This window comes from Colletes gigas, unplaced genomic scaffold (genome assembly GCF_013123115.1).
Source record: "Colletes gigas isolate AHSC1104 unplaced genomic scaffold, ASM1312311v1 Colletes_gigas_Sc00004, whole genome shotgun sequence".
NCBI classification, from domain to species: Eukaryota; Metazoa; Arthropoda; class Insecta; order Hymenoptera; family Colletidae; genus Colletes; species Colletes gigas.
In genome coordinates, this window is record NW_025106633.1 from 6,040,009 (window position 1) to 6,061,361 (window position 21,353).

The 21,353-nt window shown below is 39.8% G+C and overlaps 1 protein-coding gene across 1 annotated transcript in view; it reads right to left on the bottom strand.

The window, feature by feature from the left end:
- The window catches only part of LOC122405351 (retinal homeobox protein Rx1-like), a 67,297-nt gene that overhangs the window by 32,645 nt on the left and 13,299 nt on the right, over positions 1–21,353 (bottom strand). The window contains exon 2 of the mRNA XM_043410031.1: positions 1,577–1,809. Coding sequence (XP_043265966.1) covers positions 1,577–1,809 — 233 coding nt within the window. The remainder of the gene's footprint in view (positions 1–1,576; positions 1,810–21,353) is intronic.

The following is a 21,353-nucleotide window of genomic DNA, read 5'->3' on the forward strand; positions in this document are numbered from 1 at the left end:
CTACCGTGTTTAATTATGGTCAACTCATTTTTATCACGAAAACCTCTTGGATCTTTGATAACATTCTCATAAAGATGAAACAAAAAATACAGAATTTTATATCGTTTGAGCAGTCACCGCATCATACGCGTGCGGTGTCCCTTTGATCTTTCGATCGCTCGATCGCTGTTGGTCTATCTCGCTCACTCTTTGCCTATCCCATCTGCTCCCCTCGTTGTTCACGCGTGGTTAGATTTTGGTCCAAACTAGTATTAGATTCCGACCTTTCCTAATCGACATCTAGTAGACCCGACTTTTCGTCAATAAACGAGGGACTACTGTACGTCTCTACAATTAAATCATTATCGTCCAATTTCAATGAAAATGTCGTTTGTTTTTTGTACTATCAACCATTGCAAAGTCGATTAGTTTTCTTTAACTTGTTGAAGAAAATAATTACCCCTATAAAATATTTTTAATCTTTCTCAAAAAATAATAGAATGTTAAGGAGTGTTTTAAAATATATCAAGCTTGAAAATTTCTAGACACAGATTTTTAAAACAATCCCTAGCAAGGGCCTTTATTCATACCTCACTGTGGGTTAAAATAAGAGAGGGGAGTCATCAAATTTTTTCCTTGTAAGATAGCAAGTTTTCTATTAAGAGAAAACCAATTTTCTGTATTAGTGATTACTCTAATAGCCGAGGACATTCATTTATCATCGATCAGGGGAATATTTATTTCGGTGTACGAGCGCATCGGGTCTGTTAGTTTTATTTTCGTTCTCTTTTTGTTCGGTACTGTTTTCGTGCCGAATATAAAAGTCAATAGAGCGAGATTCGATTTGCGTGAATTACTGGCCACGTCGCGTTAAAGGGCCGATGGCAAATTATGAGTGAAGTTTAAAGAGCAACGTAGCGAGTTACGAGGGATTTTAATAAACGTTGAAGCCCACGAATCGCGGGCTCGATACAAGCTATTCCTTTTATGAGGGCTCGTTTCTTTTCGTTGCATCGTCGACGGTAACACGATCGGCCTCGTGGTGTCGTGAGGGTTAACGAGTTAATTCTTCGTTAGTCGCGTGACCACGCGAACCGATTATTTAAAAATGTACGAACGTTCGTTGTTCTAGCCAAAACCCAGTGAGAACGATCTTTAATCCAGTAATTTATCGATAATGCGATTTTTTATGTGTACATTAAGGGCTGAAAATCATCCTCCGATGGAAATCATTGATTTTGAAACTGACTTAATTAAAAGATAAACGAAAATGATCATTCGAGGGGTTGAAATGTTCAAATTCTATTTTCCATTTTCCAAAAATGGATGACCACGAGGAGAAAAAATATTAATGAGTGGTTTAACAAAATAACTGAGTTAAAAGTCATAACGTAAGAAACGATAGTTGTGCAACAATTTATGAAGAAAATAAGGCGATTTAGCGTTCTATTCCTGGACATTTCCACCTTCCTGTGTGACAAATCATATTTTCAGACGTCTACTAATTATATAATCGAACGAGACTCGAAGAAACGCGAGCTATCGGTAATTGTGGCGCACCGAACTCGGTTTTCTACAAACGACGCGAGTAACTCACCTGGACGCGGACTTCCGGAAGATTGACTTTCATGGCGAGTTCCTCCCTGGAGTACACGTCCGGATAATGAGACTTCTCGAAGGCCCTCTCGAGCTCGTGCAGCTGGTAAGTGGTGAAGGTCGTCCTGTTTCGACGATGCTTCTTCTTGCCGCCGTTCCCGTTTAAATCGTCCCCGCAGCCTGTCCCGAGTTCCTCGTCGCTGCCGCCGCCGGTGGAGTTGCAGCTGTTCTCACCTGGAACCCACGGGAGTGGTCAGGTCTCCTCGGAAACGGTCGTTACGGTTAATAGATACGGTAATGGTGATCCATTTATCCAGTCTCAGCTATTACCTCTATTATGCGCGTATAATGGTACCCATTACAAGTGTTGCCAACGCTTGTCCGACGCGTACAACCATGGATTTCGCGTCGATCCGTGATTTCTGTCGCTTTTACAAAAAAGATCAATTCCCTTTTTCCGGTATTTCACTTCACAATCTACTACGAGAAACTTTACTACATTTTCATTTCGCGAACCATGCGTGTATAAATAAAATTATCAGTCGATGTCATAATACTGTTTCAGAGGGTGAAATCAACCCCTCGAAGAAAGCGTTGTTTCTCCAAAATAAGTAATAAAGTTAGTATTGACTCTGGAAAGACCAGTCCCAAACTCTCACAAAGAGGAAAGTGAAATATTTTCAAGCAATTATTTACTGTCGCTTAAGTATTTATAATTCATGTTTAAGAATCAAAGAAGCAAATAGCGACAAGGTAAAATGGTTGCGTACTCTTCTAAGCAGACTTTTCAGAATTTCAGAATTCTTCGACCTGTAATAAATATCTTGTTGAAAGAACAGAATGAAAAATATACGAGTGTACACAACGTACAGGATGTCCCAACTTGAACACCATAAATATCTCGTTTCTTTTTAATGATAGAAAATATTATAATTAGTAATATACTTCCCTCAAAGTTATATTTGTCCAGGTTTTTAAAATTAAACCATATAAAATATGTAAAATCCGAAATGAAATAGGTACAATGATTTATAACGAAAAAGTACTATTTCCAAACGAATGTAAATTGCAAGTGGCAGGACGTAAATTATAAAACTAAGTTAAATAAATTTATAACAAGTTACGAGTGGTGTACACGAAGGTTATAATCAGAAGATTGGATTAGATTAGGCTTCTTTGTGTTCTTTTCTGTAAGTTACATTTGACCGTACGAAACGAACGTGGATTTTTGACACATGTCGTGTCGTGGCGCGTAATCCTTTTACGATACCGTCTACCAATTACAAATGCAAAAAGATCAATTTCACACGCGTGGAGATTTCCTAACACGGACCGGTTTAATAGCCCCGTTTGGGCGTTGTTTAATTTTAAACCACACCGTGGCCTCTCGACGATTATTGATTTACACGAACTTGTAATTATTTCCTCTATTATACAACGCATAACACGGCGGCTATTACAAGGGCTGTAATGCCGCGTAATAAAGCCCGTGCATCAAAGTATGCATACGCCAAATTGCAGGTTTTCGCCTGGAATATTATGCTACGAGAACGATTAATTATCCGTTTCGATAGTTTACGCGTTTGAAATTACTTCTCTGAACGTGGGATCTTAATTTTTAGTAATTTTCCGTCAATCGAACGCAACGTCGGAAACGCGGAACGAAAGCTGTTAATCGGGCACCGACGAAATCACCAATTACAATAATCGAAAATCGTATTTACGTATCTTTATTCCGTCCGTGGGATTGGCGATAAAATACTCAACGAACGTGACAAGGTTTCCGTAAAAATCACACGACCGATAAGAGAGTGTGAGGTTGAAAAAGATTGAACACTTCCAGTATGCACTGACACGCGCGGTCATACACCGGGTGACGCGTTTCGAAATAATGGGCTGCGAAATTTATTACTTCGAAAAGTTTTCCCTTAGCTAATTTAAAGCATAATGCAAAAAAGGTAATCTCTCTTGTTTATCTATCCGTTGTCCTATAGTTGATGTGTATTCTTTTTTTTTTTGTTTGGTTAATTGTTTTTTTTTCGTGAAATTAACTGCACAAGAAAAGCTAGACTAGAATAAACAAGTGTTAAAGTTCTTCTCTCGCTATTAGGGAATCGAAAGAGGTACTCAACGCCCTGAAACGAGAACACGCGCGTGGATGTCACATTTTTTCGCGAAATGAGAGGTTCCATACTCCGCAGAACTTGGCAATTAACCGTATAAATCAACTTGTCGACGCAGTTACGCAACGGAAATTAAACGACGAGCTGCGAAAAGGGATAAACACCATTTTTGATTGTCGCGTCGCACAGCTCATAGCAAATCCTTCACCGAAACAGCGGTTCCTCGCGTTGTTAAAAAAAAAAGGCAGAAATAAAACGCTAATGTTTTTTTTCAAATCATAATTTCCCGAACGTTCGATTTCATATTTTTAAACGATTAAACTTGAGTGAGACTTCGTTTATCAGTCGCAAAGCTGTCAATTTCGAGACGATAACGAGGTAGTTCGACGTTCTGGTGCACAATTTCTACGAACGGAGCGAAAATCAGAGTAATCAACTTCATCGGAGAACTTTCATCGTGGATATTCAATTGTGAATATTAAAAGACCGATAAAAGGAGTCGGAAAGATTTCTCGTTCCTGCTAATTTTCAGAGGATTTACAGCATCGCTGGCTAAGCGACAAGTAGCTCGTTTCTTGGCGCGACATTTCGCCGTCATTAAATAACTTGCAGCAGGTAACCGCGTAACCTGCACTTTCGACAGACTATTACACGGTCATTTTCGCTGTAAATTACCGCCGCCTCCCGCATTATCCGTCCTTATTATAATATCCAAGAACATGAACGCCCGTTATCAAGCAAGAAATTGATTCTGCGGGACCGCACGAGCTTACGGGGGTTCCCCCCACTACAAACCGATCCTCGAGACCAAATACTATACCTATAAAGATTGCACGCCATTTTATAATAGTACGTAATTCTGTTACTCATTATTTTAAGCAGTACAAAATTTTAACAAATAGTAAATCAACCTTTTCAACAGCTTTCCTGTATTAGTTCCAAATCAGCTCTCTTAACTTTCATTATCTTTCCAGTTCCAGAAAACGGAAGATTATTTTATAATAGAATTCATCGTAACACCAATAGTAGAATAACCTTTATAAAACTTCTGATTATTAAATCTGAATTCTATTCAGAATCAGTCGCCCCAGTATTAGTTTTAAATTAGCTTAGCTCCCAGTAATAGCTCTCCAACCCCCGAAGGCAAAAACTTAAATCAGAAATGCAGTAATCGGAAGTAATCATTTATTGTTTCGTTTGCATTGATTGCATTAACAGCTATATGCATTTACATGTGAATTTATCAGATTTCGTTTTACAGAAAATTTAAATAGACCTGGAAAGGTAGACTTTTCAAAATAGACTTGACGAGACAACTGAAATTATCGTTTTTCTGTTACTTCTCAATGAAAAAGAGACATTTTAAAATTGTTTGTGATAGATCACATCCGAGATACGATATATGTACCAAAGTTGCACGATTTTTGTAAAATGATTTATTCAAAATTAGTAATAAATTTGGAGAAACTGTGGGTAATATGGTCGCTATTATTCAATTGTTTTGAATATTGCTTCGTTGATAGTACTATGACACTATAAACATCTTGTATTTTTGTTTTTATCAAGCATTGCTTTACTGTCAGGGACTATAAGCTTCTGGAGGCCCGGAATCAGCGGTCTGTATCCCCCTGACCGCGCGGAACGGTCCCCATTGAATATCGTCGATTGTCTAACGCGGCTAATTTGAAACGGAAAGAGAATGGAAGACCATTTTCCGGCGCTCCTCATCCATAACCAAATTCAACAATCGAATCCAGCCGGGCTCCAAATGATTCTCTTTTCGCCGGCGCATCCCGACACCCCGTGGGGTGTATATATTCAGGCTCTCATTAACTGCATAATTAACCTTCTCTCACGTCGCAGCGTAGCGCATTAGATCGAATTGTGGGGGGTAATCGGGTGGCTCAATGGCGGCGTTCCCGAACACACACGGACAGCTGCGCAACGAGCACGTATTCTGCGTGTTCCCGTGTGTCTGTGCGGCAACGGCCCGGTGCTAACCAACAGCCTAATAACCTCGCCTTGCCTCGTGATTGACGCGCCTGTACCGGCTAATTATCAACAACAATCAATAATGGCCCCCGAGAGTGCCAACACCATCGTCCTCCTTCGGTCCTTGGCTCTCTCCTTCGTCCACCCCCACTGTGCTTGTGTGTATCCACGCTACCAGACAACACTCCTTCACCCTTCTTCCTTCAGGCTCTAACGTCGCCCCGGAGAGGGACTTCTGTTCTAGAAGACAACGATTTTCGACCCTACAGTACCTCGATGGATCGAGATTAACTCTTCCTGGCTACTGACGTTTTTCATGTTTTCCAACAATTCAATTACTTTCACTTGTACCCTATGGTTTATGTGTATTTTCTTACTAGTTCTGAACTTTTTTGAATATTTTTATTTAATTCTAATCTCTATCTTGTATGCGTCTTGCAATACTTGCAGTTCGTATCAGTATTCGATATAGAGGCGAACAGTGAGGGTCCAAAGAGACCCAGAGTTAGCCTTCTGTCGTCGAAAGGGTAAAGTTATCCAGAGATTGAAAGAAATAAAAAAATTCGTAGGTTGGCTGTCGAGTGTGTTACGAAAAAACTGTTAAATTTAATATTGTTTTGCAATAACACGCGGTTGATGATAGCGTTCGAAGACTTATTAAAACTGTACTCCGGAGGATCGTAACGTTGATAAGCAGTAACAATCCCGCGGTCGTTTCGGTCCGAGACTTCCGCTCCAATTCGCATCGCTCGCGATGATAGACGCGCGTCAGAAATTGAATTACGACGAAACGTATCGCGCCTGCGAGAAACCTTTCCTCCCCCGGAAGGGGTAACGGGTTCGTGTCGGAAGCTCGATCTCGCGTGATTGGTCAAAAAGTTGCGAGCCATGGATCATCGACGATCGACGACTCGCAAATGGAACTGTCGAGTCCCTGTCCCAGCGTAAAAGAAAATTTTCAAAAGTGTCTCCTGTTTACAATAATCCTCCATACTATCGGTAATCGAGGCCCCGTTTCCGACCAAAAACAACATCGAGGATTTAGAAAATGTAAATCTATTTGGTTTTGACCAGTCGTGAAGAAATTTTTAATTACAAACATAAATTTCTCTGTGAAAAAGGACAATTTTAATATTCTTAAAATGGCACCACAAAATTGCATTCAAGAGTATAATTGTACATATAACATTGATCGAATAATTTCTACTAAAAGTTGGCAGTATTTGTAAATAATATCTGCAAACATTTCTTGATAAAATATTAATTATAACGACACAATATAAATGATCAAAAATAGGCAATATTTTATTCGAATAACAGGTTAACAAATATCAATTAAATCGTGACGTTTACTCGATCTGCAAATTTATGATATTTGTCTTCTCAAATGAATAAAATTGTTTAAAAATCTGTTCGCATGACTTTCTTTCTGAAAGCTTCGAATCATACACTGTAGGCTATTAAATACAGTTTCTCCTGCAAGATAACTACAAATAGAAAAGTTCATTATCTAGTGAATTTTACACCCTCGACGCAAAATAACATTTACATTCTAATTTTAATGTGCCTGTCAATATAGCAGATTTTAACAGAGCAAACACTGCCTGTAAGTCTAGCGTTGAACTGCAACTTGAAAGTATGCCAATGACTTTTCAACATATTTGAAACGTGCAAAAATGTCACCAAACCGGAAATACCGTGTGACGTGTGGTGGTTGGAAAAAAGCAGCGATTCCAGAAGGTTGTTTTCGTACAAATTTCCCAAGCTAGCTATTCGTGGATTTAGTCGGTGATAAATAGAGAGTTTCCATGCGTTCGGAGTGCAATTAATGTGGATATACATATTATATTCATACGGGGAAATGGCGGTTTACGTAGGCGAGTATAGAATGTCCGCATAAATGGGCGGTGTAAGCGCGCGCGCGCGCACGCTTGTGTGGGTACGTCTGCGCAATAATTGGTTTCGGTCGGACAGAGTAACCATCGTGATTAAATTCTACGAGGCAGGTGCAGGGTAGTGGTGCGCCGTCGCCGTTGCGTTATATCGAGAGCACCCAATGTACCGTTCGAAGTGGCTCGAGTTTTCGTGGATTAAAGGCGACACCGCGTCGCAAAGCGAAAGTTTTCCTAGCCTAATTGAGAATCGGGATCCGGCGTCGAGCGTCCGGCATTAGAGGCGAATTTCCACTTTTCCATGTAAATGTCGGAACGTTTTTGCTTCCGCCTCGAGAGGAACAAACGTGGCGAATAGTTGCTCTCCGGATGGCTGATTCTTAACACGTTGCCCACCCGATTGGCGAGATCTTTACCTCACGCTGTACAGTGTGCAAATATACATGCAATAACCGCGTATAAATTAAATACAGAACTCTATGGAACTTGCAATCGAAGATAATAAAAATAATATAAAATATTATTTTGGCTTTTCTTGACAAATATTTGGCAAATAAAATAATTACTTCAGGGACGCATTCGATAACAGTAGAAATTATAACATTCTTAAGTGAAAGAAAACACCGAAAATTGGCAAGTACGTGAACTGATTGCAAATGATAGTAATATTAGGTTACTAATTATATATTATGACGACTATGGACTCAAGTGTCTACGTAGAGACTTATCAACACTGCAAGAACCAGGATGGCCGCTGTATGTGCTTAGAGATTAGCGAACGTCTCGTGCACATGGACATACAAAATCAACAGACAAAATACACATACGAGTCTTGTGAATTTGCAGACTATCCACGTATAGTGCAAGAGTAATTAATCAACTGTAAATTGCAAAATTAAAAACATTTACAGAAATATCTAAACTACAAAACTCCAATCTTGTCTAATTACGTAAAAATCCAATGTTTACAGTACATGGAGCCAGCTTCTTTTTAAATTAAAAGGGTTCTCTTCGGTTTAAAATTTGTATTAAAGCGATTTCATTGATTTCACACCGATTTCGTTGGTGGATACTCGATTGGTTTTACAAGTGGCTAGCAAATCGGTAAGCAATACGCGCTCCGTCGTTTCGATCCGGACAAACACATTCACGCGATTTCATTATCTTCCTTAATCGATTCTTTGACTCGATTAGTGGCCCGGGAGAAGAATCAAAAGGTGCCCGTGGCGTTTCGAAATTTATCAGCGATCAGTGTTGGCCCATTAGAGCCGGTGCCCGATTCGGGAGGCCACGATTCCTCTGCGGGCACTTCGTCCATTATATTATCTTCCCATGTCAATCTCTTAAGTAGCTGGAATGGACTAGGAACCGCTTCGCGCCAACGCGATACGATCTCTTCTCTATCGTGAACGGTGAATACCGATGCAACACGATTTGTTTCCCAAAAATCGAACAGAGTCGAATAATCACGGATGATTAGTGTCGCGTCGGGTTGGACAAAAACAAACGCAACTTCAATTCAAATGTAAAAAGCACACGGTTATTTCATAACTAACATTTCATCGTATATTGTGACCAGCGAGTTTGAAGATTGGACTTGTTTTATAATTTTGGCATAATTTTATGAATCGACGATCCACCAAATGGGAGCATTTTCAATATATTTTGATATTTGTATACCTTATGGTTATATTATTCATCAAAAAGGTAGTAAAATCTGCCAATAGCATCAATTTTATTAAAGAAACAACCCAAAATTAATCGATTAAATCTACATTTTCATAAATCGATCATATTTTATTTGATTCTTTTTATTTTCACTGAATATTTGTGTATTATTATGCAACATCATGTATAATGTATTATACGTTAATAAATTCATATATAAAATGAATATTTAAAATTATTTTTCTAAATAAGGCATTGCATTTTATAATAGAAAATAAAAAGTAGTTGTTAAAGTTATTTGCACAGAGCGCCAAAGTCACAGAGGCAGTCCCTGATTGCTCTAATTATAAATACGTATCATAAAGATATCTGTCTTCCTATAAAGATAAAATAACGTATAATTATGTCAGCGATTATCAGCCATAGATTTAAAAATCATGTAGAAGTTAGGTCAGCCGTTGTGAGCGTGTTAAAGCGTGTGCCCGTGTACGAACACGTGACAAATAGCATCACGTGTAGGACAGTACGGAACCATAATTATATGCGAGCCCGTGAAATAGGAGACGAGATTAGGTTTGCATAAAATATGGAATATTACGAACCCAATAGGAATTCCAAAATTAAAAACAGTTTTCGAAGTTTCTTATATTCGTTTAAAACTCTTTTACATCGGCAATATTAATGTAAATGTGTTCACTAGTTAAACGATGAATTAAAAAAATATTATTCGAAATACTTCGAAATAAAAATATATAAATTCTTGTGTGTTTGGTAAATGAATAACTAAAAATACAGATCTAATCGATCATATAACGGAAGCGCTTGTACCACTGAACATTAAATTCGACTCTATTTATACGTTGTTCCTCTTTCGTCGCCACTTTAGATTCGTTATCTCGTTCATTTTTCTACGATCCTTTCAATTTATCCACGGAACGTATTGTCGACCAATCGAATATGATTCCTGCGAGTCAAGAGTTTCATATTCGATCGATGGTGGATTAATGAATGGCATCCTGGTAGCTTGACGGAAAGGGACACGACTATATCGAACATTCGTTATTTAAATATTGCTTATTTTGTTTAAAAGATAGCCACGAGCACGATAAACATTTCGAACCAATGCCACAAAACGATTAAATGACGTAATGTACGTCATTGTTGACGGTGTGCGTAGGAATTCGGGGGCATGTATGTTCACCAAAAATGATTGTAAACGACCCCCGCAACCGAAAATAATTTTTCCAGAACGATTTATCCAGGACAACATAGTCTGCCTAATTCACCCTTGAATTTTTAGGTCGGTAGGGCAGTCAGATTAAAGTCCATAAGGTGTAAGGTCTACTCGTATACCTCGTCAGTGCGCGAATCATCGATAGACGATCGGTATAAATAACAGCTCGTCGAGGCAACGATTTCGTCCACGCGAGGAGTATCCTCCATCCTCTTCCCCGTCGCGTCCCCGTCCAGGTGAATTCATGTTTGATGTTGCTTCGTCGTTTATACTTAAGCACGGCTGTCGATTCGAAATCTAATTTCCTTGATCGGCGTGGGAGGACAGGGCGAGACAAGGAAAGGCAAAACGAGAGGTGGAAATAAGAGAAAGAACACGGTATGCCGTCACACAGAGGGCTTAGCTCGCCGACCAAAGAGGATTACAGAATTTGTCTTCTCGTGGACCGTCACCGGTGCACCTCTTCGTCGACCCTCTCTCGTTCTAGCCTCCTCTTTCTCCCTTACACTCGTTTACCCTGATCTTTATTTTCTCCTGTTCCCCCGGCTCCTTCTGCTCGCTCGTGTCTCTCCCTTTCTCTCTTTTCTTGGTTTTTATCTCCGGAACGAAACGCAATGGCCACTTTGCGCGGCACAAAGTTTCGACGGAAATTTCTTCGTAAAAGCCACTGTCACCTGTCGCGTTCTTTAATCTGACGCACGTATCGATCCACGAAAAGTGTTTCCATCCCGCGGACGCTACCCTTTCGTCCTCCTCCTCGTCCTCTCCTCGTTCATCCCGTTCGACCGCTGTTTTTATTATCGCCCGATACCGCGAGAAGTCCCATTAATACTCGTCGATATGCGTTCTCAATGGATGAACGATCGATCCTGCTAGCCATTGAATCCAAGTCCCCCGATTTTGCACGCATCGCGATGATCCTGGTAGTCCCGTAGACTGTCTGTCAGTTTCGGGTCATTTAAAAGCAAAACGTCGCGATCCAAGAACGTTTCCGATTTCTTAAACTTACCATCCGCTGTTACATGTCTGACTTAAGGGACTGCGTCTGATCGACATAATCTGGGTGCAATTTTTTATTCATTTTGATGGAAATAAATATAATGTATCGAACGATTCGTTTATCGATTAAACAAATTTCTTATTCTTATACCGTCGTCCGGGACCGGTCTCTGTTTAAACAAATATGTGTCGAATAAGTTAGTGTAATAAAAAAATCTATTTCAAGAATTTATATTTATTCGTATGTATGTATGTTTTTGCTATAACTCAACAACGAGTCTACGCGTCCTACCGACTCGGAGAATGGACCAGTTTCTACCGGTCTTTGCTCGTAATACCTGTATTAAGAAAAGGAATTTACCGGATTGTTTTAAACCAAGACGTCCGCGCGAGTAAGAACAGCAAGTCGCGTTCCCCGTCTCCGGGGGATTAAGCAGAGTTTTACGGGAGATCGTTCGACGAAGAGCTGTTAGCAGCATGTAAGTAAGAATCAGGCTGATCGGATAATGATTTTTCTAGCGTCGATCGGCCGATGCGCGGTAGTCGAGCGATGAATTTTATTCCCCGTTCGAGTCGGGATTGAGAAAACGGCCAGAGACGCGGCGTGGCACTGGAAGGAGGAAGAAACGACGCGAACGTGATCTCTAGATTGGCGAGAGGAGAGTATCAGGTTCGTCGATTATTCGCGTACCGGCATCGAATTATTAAATTGTCAAAGCGGTGGCGAGAACGCAAACGAGGAGAGAAAGAGCGAGATCGCGCTCGCGCGTCTTAAGAACGCTCGGCGAAAGGCTCTTAAGCTGTCATCAAGTTCTTGCGACAGGGATAAAATTTCCTTCTAAACGGGTCAACGTACTGGTTATCATCTCGAGGCGCGTTAATTGAAACGATACCCGAGTTACAAATTATCTAGTTCGTTCAAAGGAACACGCACGAGCTTAATTAAACCACAGACGAGATATATGAATAGACCTTTCACCTTATGGACTTTCGCGGCCTAATCTGACTGCCATACCGACCTGAAAATTCGGAGGTGATTTTAGCGGCCTCTTCTCTTGGATGGCGGTCAGTTGAGAAACTCACTGAATTAGTGTGATAGGCAGCAGCTAGTTGCATGTAAATGCATACGAGTTGAAAAGTACGAATTATTCGGCATTCCTTGACTAGTTAAAGTTGTAAATAATTTGCTAAAATCAGTCTAACCGCGGTTTTTACCTGAGGCATCCCTCGGGTTCGTAATATCACAGACGAGGTATACGAGTAGACCTTTCACCTAATGTATTTTTTCGGCCCGTTTCTCTGGGGTCCCGGGACCCCATTACCATTTTCGTGTCACTCGCAACGTTATCAACAGATTTAGAAATGAATTTTAATCCCTTTCATAGCCAACTCACATGGATTTACGCAAAACTACAGCTGTTTGCCTATCAATACTAATTCAGTGAATAATTTCTCAACTGACCGCCATCCATGAGAAGAGGACGCTGAAATCCCCTCCGAATTTTTCGCTCGGTATGACAATTGTTCGAACTGACGTACAAAAAGACAAAAATTAACGAGATACACTCTTCCAAAATGGAACAAAATGTTAAAAAGATCATGCATCAAATTGTAAGGGAATCCTCGTAAGAAGGCTTTAATCTTCGTAATGGTTTTAATGGGTCGATGATCAACAATGACTAGTTTATGGTCACTGGTGGTCAACAGTGAGGTGAGCATCAAGGTCAGCGGTCCAGTGAAGATCCAGAAATGGTCAAGAGGTGGGACCGATCGAAATAGTTTCTTTGTAGACGAGACAGTCTTACCTGTTATCTTCAACTTTGGCTCTGACTGGTCTCCCCACCCTTTCATCACCTTAGTCATATAAGCAGGGTCACTGCGAAGATTTCTTCAGTCGCGTCGCGAATTCGGGAGTGGGCAAATAGCCAAAAGCGAACCGGGGACCGCTGCTGACCCCTGCTGGCCGTTGCTGACCACTACTGGCCAGCGCTGACCACAGCTGACCATGGCTGACCATGGCTGACCAATACTGACCAATGCTGACCAATACTGACCACTACTGACCAGTGCTGATTCGCGTTCCTGCCACTACTGACCACTACTGACCACTACTGACCAGTGCCGGACGGTGATGACCAACGGTAAGAACTGTTTAAAAATTCTCTCCCCTCTTCTATTCTATCATTTGATGCCAATTTTGCTTCAATGAACTGATTTTGCCTTGTTTATCTAACCGATGTTGCTATAATATGAATATTTTCTTACTTTACAGCTGGCCCTTATGGTAACTAGCCTATGTACTGACAACAAGTAGTAAGTCCACTCCACTTATTTATATTTTATTATTTTTATTTGTTTGTTTGATGTGAATTCAACTGTATTTATCTATTTGATTTTATTTCGTTATTATGAATGTTCCTTTTCTATGTTTCTACTTTTACATTGTTTGTCGAATTTATGTGAATGCTTTGATATGTATAGTATTGCAGGATATAATAATGTAGTATTGTTTTCAATCATATACTATATTCGTTTCTACACGATTCCATGAATTTTTATTTTTACCTTCTTGCTCGAATTCTCGTAATATTCTGCGGAGGTACTTCCTTTGATTCTTCCATTTCGTTTGATTGTTTGGTGTTGATTCAATTTGGTGTCTCGATCCAAGTTCCTATCGTTGTTACGAATGGTCGTTTTGAGTTGTATCACATTGCGTCGATGTATATACTGTATTCGTTTCGATGATACCGATCATTAGAAGAATGTTCGGTTTGATACGTAAAACATGGTGTCGATGGATATGCCATATTTGTTTCGATGGCACTGATTAATATAAGATTTCTATTTTTACGTTTAGCCCCTTTAGCTAGGTGATAGATTATTTTTAAGTGTTTATTAAATTTCCTACCATGTCTCACTAATATAAATATTAGTTTTGATTTCAGTTTAAATTTGGATTGATCGCAAGGACACCGAGGGAGAACGCCGCGCCCGCCGAAGTACTTTTAATTCCGAGTTGATTAGTCTTAAGCTTCGTCGCGAGTATTAAAATTAAAGTCGAAGCCTTCTTTATTATACGTGTCTCCGTGTCCTACCAAGCAATTATTCAATAAGTAGATTGTGTCTCTCGCTCGTTCCCTCGTTCCTAGCTTCGGTCACCGCTGTTTCATCGATCGAGACATGTGATCGGCCGTGTAGCTGGCCCGACAGATCTAACCGCCTTCCCTTGGTAGCTCGATCCAGGGAAAATGGTACTCTGCTGGAAGGTGTGGAGTTTCCGTATCCTGCGGAAACGCATACCTTCCAGCGGAAGTCGACACTGAAACAGAGGTACTCTCTCTTTGTCAGACAACTTGAGTCGGGTCCTTCGGGCTCCCGGCGGGTTGCGTTGGAGCAATGGAGACCTTAGATTCGGAGTCGCAGCCGTCCGTTATCCTGTAGAGATCTAGTTAGCAAGGGCAGTAGGTTCGATCCTCGGATCCGCTGCACGGTTCAGCTTCTCGTCGCGTCGTGTCGCGTCGCGTCGCGTCGCGTGTCCCTCAAATTAACTTCGTCCCTCTTTTTAACCAAATAATTGCTTGGTACATCCAAGGAACTTTGTTTCCTTCTATCGTCCGAATTTTAGTTTCAACTTGACCAGACTTGAGCTTCGACGTTAATTTTAAGTCCCTATTGTATGCGTCTCCCAATATTGCCAAGTAATTATTTAACAAGTAGCTTCTCTCGACTCGTTCTCTGGTTCCTAGCTTCGATCACCGCTGTTTCATCGATCGAAACATGTGATCGGCCGTCCAGTTTGTCCGAAAGATCTAGTCGCCTACCCATGATAGATCGATTGCTAGAAATAGGAATCAATCTACCAAGGGCAGTGTTGATTCGATCCGAAGATCTGCTGCACGGTTCAGCATCGCGTCGCGTCGCGTATCCCATAATTTAGCTTCACCCCTTTTCAAACGAAATAATTACTTGGTACAACTAAACCAGAAGATCGAAGGAACATTGCTTCCTTCTATCTCTCTAGTTTAGTAATCCAGCTAAGCTTAGCTAAAAGGGAGATCGATGGAACTTTGATTCCATCTATCTCCCTTCGGGTCTCCACTCGCAGCAACCTCCACGTGGTGAGACCTGGGTCATATTATTTAGTATGTAATTAATACAATTATTAATTACATAGGAAATAATATGAGCTAATGGCTGCGTTCTTCTTATAGTTCCACATACCTTGTTCGTCCTGGTGTGCGGTCTAATAACACTGATTTCGAGTCGCAAATACGTTTCTGCCGAGTTAGTTTTTAAATAAATAATATATTACAATTTACAATAAAAAATAGAGGATTTGCGGTGTATTTATCAATGAGATCCTTACGTATTTTAATAATTTTGAAATCTTTAAATAATCTCGATCGATTGGTTATTCCAATGAAATTAATCGATCGATGCTCAATTCTGGACCATACAGCTTTCATTCCGTTAAAAAATAATAAAATTTATGTAATTTTATTTTCCGTCTCACTTCCTCTTGTGTTAATTTCTAAATCTGTTGATAACGTTGCGAGTGATACGAAAATGGTAATGGGGTCCCGGGACCCCAGAAACTCCGGCCGAAAAATTACATTAGGTGAAAGGTCTATTCATATACCTCGTCTGTGATTAAACTCACGGAGACGAAGTTGGGCCAATCTTATTCACGAATTACGAATAAATATTCCACGTTCGTTTCTATTTTTTGATGGTGTTTCGTTCGTAGATTAAAATTCGTTGACAAATCTTTTTAAGCAATTTGAGAGATGGGCAACATTCTTATTAGAATAACCAATGAAAATAAACAGCTGCTTATTTCGAACACAATAAATAAATACATTTTTTTCTTTAGGGTTCGTAGAATCTTTTTGGACGTTTTTTATTTGCATTTCAACGTGATTATGTTTCGACCACTTTCGTAGTCCTTTTCAAGTTCATAATAGACTACATGAATATTTTGTATGAAAAACAAACTACAATGCAAAAGTATTCTGAAGATTTTAATATCATAAATAAAACGTGGTGACTGATCGAAAACTTTTCAACTGTACTGTACGTTATACAAACGTTAGTTAATCATCTCCGTCGTAACGTATGCATTATGTTTACCAGTGTTTTTACAGCGAAACCTTGTTTCGACTATTATAAATCGCCTTGCATCGCGAGCTTGCTAACTACAATTTTTTTCCCCCCCGGCTAACAATCCACGGTCTCGTTAACGCGACATATTTCTTTGCGAAGAAACTAGAAGCCATAATGCAAAAAGCTATACGACAATGGTCGTGTCGGGGTACTTGTTTGAGTTCTTTGCACAAGTATTGTAATCCGTGGCCTCGCGTAGCCTTTATTATGATAGTAATCAACGAGGGTGATCGAGTAGTGTCAGCTCACTCGCGAAAACGATCAAATAATCCTCATACGACTATTGTTGTATTATTATATTATATAGAACGTTTTCCATCTTCTGGATATGCTGATTTTATTACTTTTGAAAGGCCCGTTTTAACCTGTGAAGTACAGCCACCATGATGGCAGCATATTTTGTAAGATTATTTCTTCGAATTCTTAATTATAATACTACGAAGAAATTAAAGAAATATTAAGGTCAGGCGTGCTATAAAGTCTGATATATTGCGCCCCGTGTCCGACACGCCTATTCAAGCGCACCGAACTCTGCATTTCCGGTATTTTGTGGCTCTGGATCAATGTCACTATTCACCCCGTTATTTTATGAAATACCGTCGTTGGAGTTTATAGCGAAATTGAGGGTACATTTACGCTGAAAAGAAATTCTGCAAGATACGTATTGCCGTTTCCCAGTGTACCTACAACGAAACTTTGTTCCGACTATTATAAATCGCCTCGCATCGCGGGCCTGGCTAACTGCAATTTTCTCGCTGGCTAACAATCCTTGGTCTCGTTAACGCGACGTGTTTCTTCGCCGAGAAACTGGAAGCCATAATGCAAAAAAAAGAACCGTGTACGAGAATGACCGAGCCAGGGTGTTTGTTTGAGTTCTTTGCGGAGGGATTATAATTCGTGGCGTCGCGTTGCCTTCATTATAATAGTAATCAACGCGGGTGCCCCTCGTTATCGTTACTACTTAATAATTTAATTGTTCGGTGGCGTGCAGACTTTATTGGGATATCTCGGGCTGCATCGTGCGACGGTCGATCGCCGTTGGTGTGAGTCTGTACGTGAATGCGCACCCGGTGTTTTATAAACGTGCTTCGAGAACGGCCGCGGTAAGTGCCGCGAAAAAATTGATTCGAAACAACGCTTCTAAGTATACGATGACAGCATCGTGAATATACGATTTTTGACTAATTTAGTACTCTATTTATTGGTCCACAAAATTTCAAATATCAAAGCAACGATAAGCAAATCAATGTTTGATCAATTTTTCTTTATATAGCTTCGAAGACTATAATTATAATTTAACGAAGGAAAATATTTAGTCCGTTATCAGTTTAATACATTATGCATGAATTTTATTTTATCTTCCAAAAAGAAATTGTTAGCTATTTGTGAGCTATTAGATATAAGTTAGTCACCCAAGTATTTTTTTACATCTAATTTCAATTTCGATTTTAATTTTTTAAAATACTTTCGTATCTTTGAAGCAGTAAAAAAATTGATAAGGAAGCTACTAAATTCCATTGTTATCTGCCCGATCCACGAACTCGCAACAACACTGAATATTTATTTCTACATTCCAAACGTAACCGACCCTGGAGCAGCCTACATACATACATTGCTTTTTCTTAACACGTTAGATGAGTGTATGATAATCACGCGCGATCGTAATAGTCGGGAGTCTGCAACGATCCTACAAGAAATCGAACGCTCAGCGAGCTTCGAAAGCAGGCCAGGAACCGGATCCTGCCACGCAATAAAACACCCCGTCGTGCACAATGTACCTACTAATAATTTAATTGTTCCGAGGCATGCGAGGCTTATTACAATCTCTCCATCGACGTCGTGCAAGCACGAAACACGAATTCTCGCGTACACGCGTTTCTGAGCGACTCGACTTGTGCCCTGGGATGCCAACGATCACCCTCTGCCTCTCTCTCGCCCTCTTCCGAATACGCGCGGTACACTAGTTCCTCGCTGTATGCAGCAATTCGTGTCACGGATACTTGCGACTGATCCTTCCACCGTTCATCTTTCCTTGCGCTGATTCGAACAGTCAGCCGCTGTGTTGAACTACTCCACGTCAGATCGATCACTGTCGACCACAGAGGGGTTTTAAATTATCATTTCTATGATTTCGTAATTGTATAAAAAATAGAGGTTCTCGAAGCTTAAAATCTTCATCAATTTTTACGAAATTATATTTTACATTTCACATCCTTGAGATCCACATCTTCGATCTATCTTTAACAATTCCAAAGTAAGAAATTCATTGGCGAAGACGTTTCTCTAGTATTTTTTTTTAGCAATTACGAAATTAGAAAGATGATTGATATGGCGTGGAATGGCCTTCGATTAAAGACTCGTTCGCGCTCCGCGAGTTTCTAGCTTCAAAAAGAGAAGCAGTACTGTGCTCGGATTTTCAATCGCGAAGCGTCCAATCGCTGATCATCGTACGAATCACGGGGAACACCCTGCCACCTAGCGTCTCCGTTTCCTGTGTCTGCGACACCCCTGGCTCCAACCCCCTCCATCGTGTCTGTCTGTTGCTGTATCGTCGTTCGATGATGTGTCTCATTGGATTCGTCTAGGCATGGAACCCTGTCTGCTATCGATCACGAGAACGCTTCGGTATCCGAGCGAAATAGCTTCCCCGACGCTCGGTGTACGATTGATCGACGACACCTGTGCGCCAATTACCACTCGTGAGCTTTGATCCAACGGTAATTCGGTTAAATCGGCGCGCCTCTCGCCCTGCTCCTGCGATCAACTCGCCCTTGTCGCTGCGACTCGTGCACGAAAGAACAGAATTTCCCGGACGTTCGCGGAAATCGGAATGGAGACGAAATTCTGAATGGTTCGACGACGACGAGCAACGCTTCCCTTACTTTTTAAATACGAATTTACCCGGGGAGTTTATTCGATCCGAATGTTCCTCAAATACCATCTACACTATCAATCTATTTAATGACTTTCGAAAGTAATTTAATGAAATAAAATTTAATTTTACAAAAATAGAATACTTGAATTCGTGGAAATGGTAATTTTATTTGACACGATCTAATTATAAACAGAGAAAAACGAGGGGATATATTACGTAGTCGGTTTTTATGAATATTTACAGCGTCGACGAGCGACGAGAACTTCGATGCAGGATATCTGGTGCTCTCAAAATAATTGACAACGAAGGCGCACTTAATTTGCTTCGTATTACAGGTACTTCGTCAATCTTTCGCGACAGTGACGGGATTATCTTGACTGCCGTAAACAGAAAATCAATTTCTCGGTACGAGTCCACGGATTCGAATGAGGGTAATTTCAACTCTGTTCCGAGACTTCGAGGCGAGTCGGGCCAACAGAGTTGGAAAACTTTCGGATAATTTCCTAAAACGTCCTGGAAACCAATATCGTTCGATTGCGACAAAGTTAATTCATATCGTTAGCCAACGATACACGACAGTTTTCGATCGTTGAAACTTAAAATTTCGGATCATTTACATTAGCGTACGGACTTTGTTAAACTCTTGATATTGGAGTATATAAATTGGTAGTTTCAACCTGTTTTCTTAGATTTTCAGAAATTATGCATTTAAGAGTTAAAAAGAAGTAAACATTTTCAAGAAATTCATTTTTACTTAAATTATTGTGTATGTATTCTTTTCGAATACAATTTATGCAATCGAAAACACACAGAAGCTTATTTCTTTAAAACAGTTGAAATTTAGAATAGAAATTAGCATTACTTTCAAAACGAAACGATGCAGCGAAGTGAAAGCGTAAAACATGCAAGCGTTATCAATATGTATTATATGCGATAATTAAAGTCACACATAAATAAACCTAAAGATAATGGCTATGAATAAAATTACGTGTTACGTGTACACGTGTAATAAATGTATTAAACGTAGTGTTTATCTTTAGACGTATTTATATGAGATTTTAATTATCACGAATATTATAATATATGGGTTACGATTGTATATGTAATACACTACATTCATTTTCTCTGCAAGTAACATCCATTTCTACTTTTTATTTCGACTCGTTTGAATAAAAAGATTTATACGTTACTTTCTCGTTGTATAATTTAAGCGCAGTAAAATTTAATCAATACTATCCAACTAAATATGTTGGAAAGACGATAAACCGAATTAGTGAACTGAAAGATAGCATTTAAAGGTAAAGAAATTTAGACCAGCTGTAAAAGAAAACTTTAACAATCTTGTAATAACTATATAAAAAATTTAAAAACTGAAAAAATACACAACACTGAGAAACTTAAAAATAAGTATCATAATAAAAATCAACTGTTTATAAAGTATCAAACAAATAAAAATATTTATAACATTCCTTTGTTTCGATCAACCATTATATGTTGCGAAAAAGGTTTTCAATAATTTTAATTTAAAAAACTACTCGAAATATATGGAATATCGTCAGTTGCAAAGAGATTATGGCGCTGTCTTGTATAATATCGCGAATACGCATTCTTTGAGGCGAAATCGATCGCGGAGTCGTCGATTAATTAGAGGCAGTCGGCTTGTTTCGAGTTCTGCCGATCCTGGCCGATCGCTGTTAGCGAGGCTCGAAAAGCAGTCGAAAAACGAGCTATCCTAGCAATAAATGGGTATGAAATTACACGTAATTGCCCGTGCCTCCCTCCCTCCGTGCTATATTGCCCTTGTCACGCGATCGAAATTACTCCCCCTAACA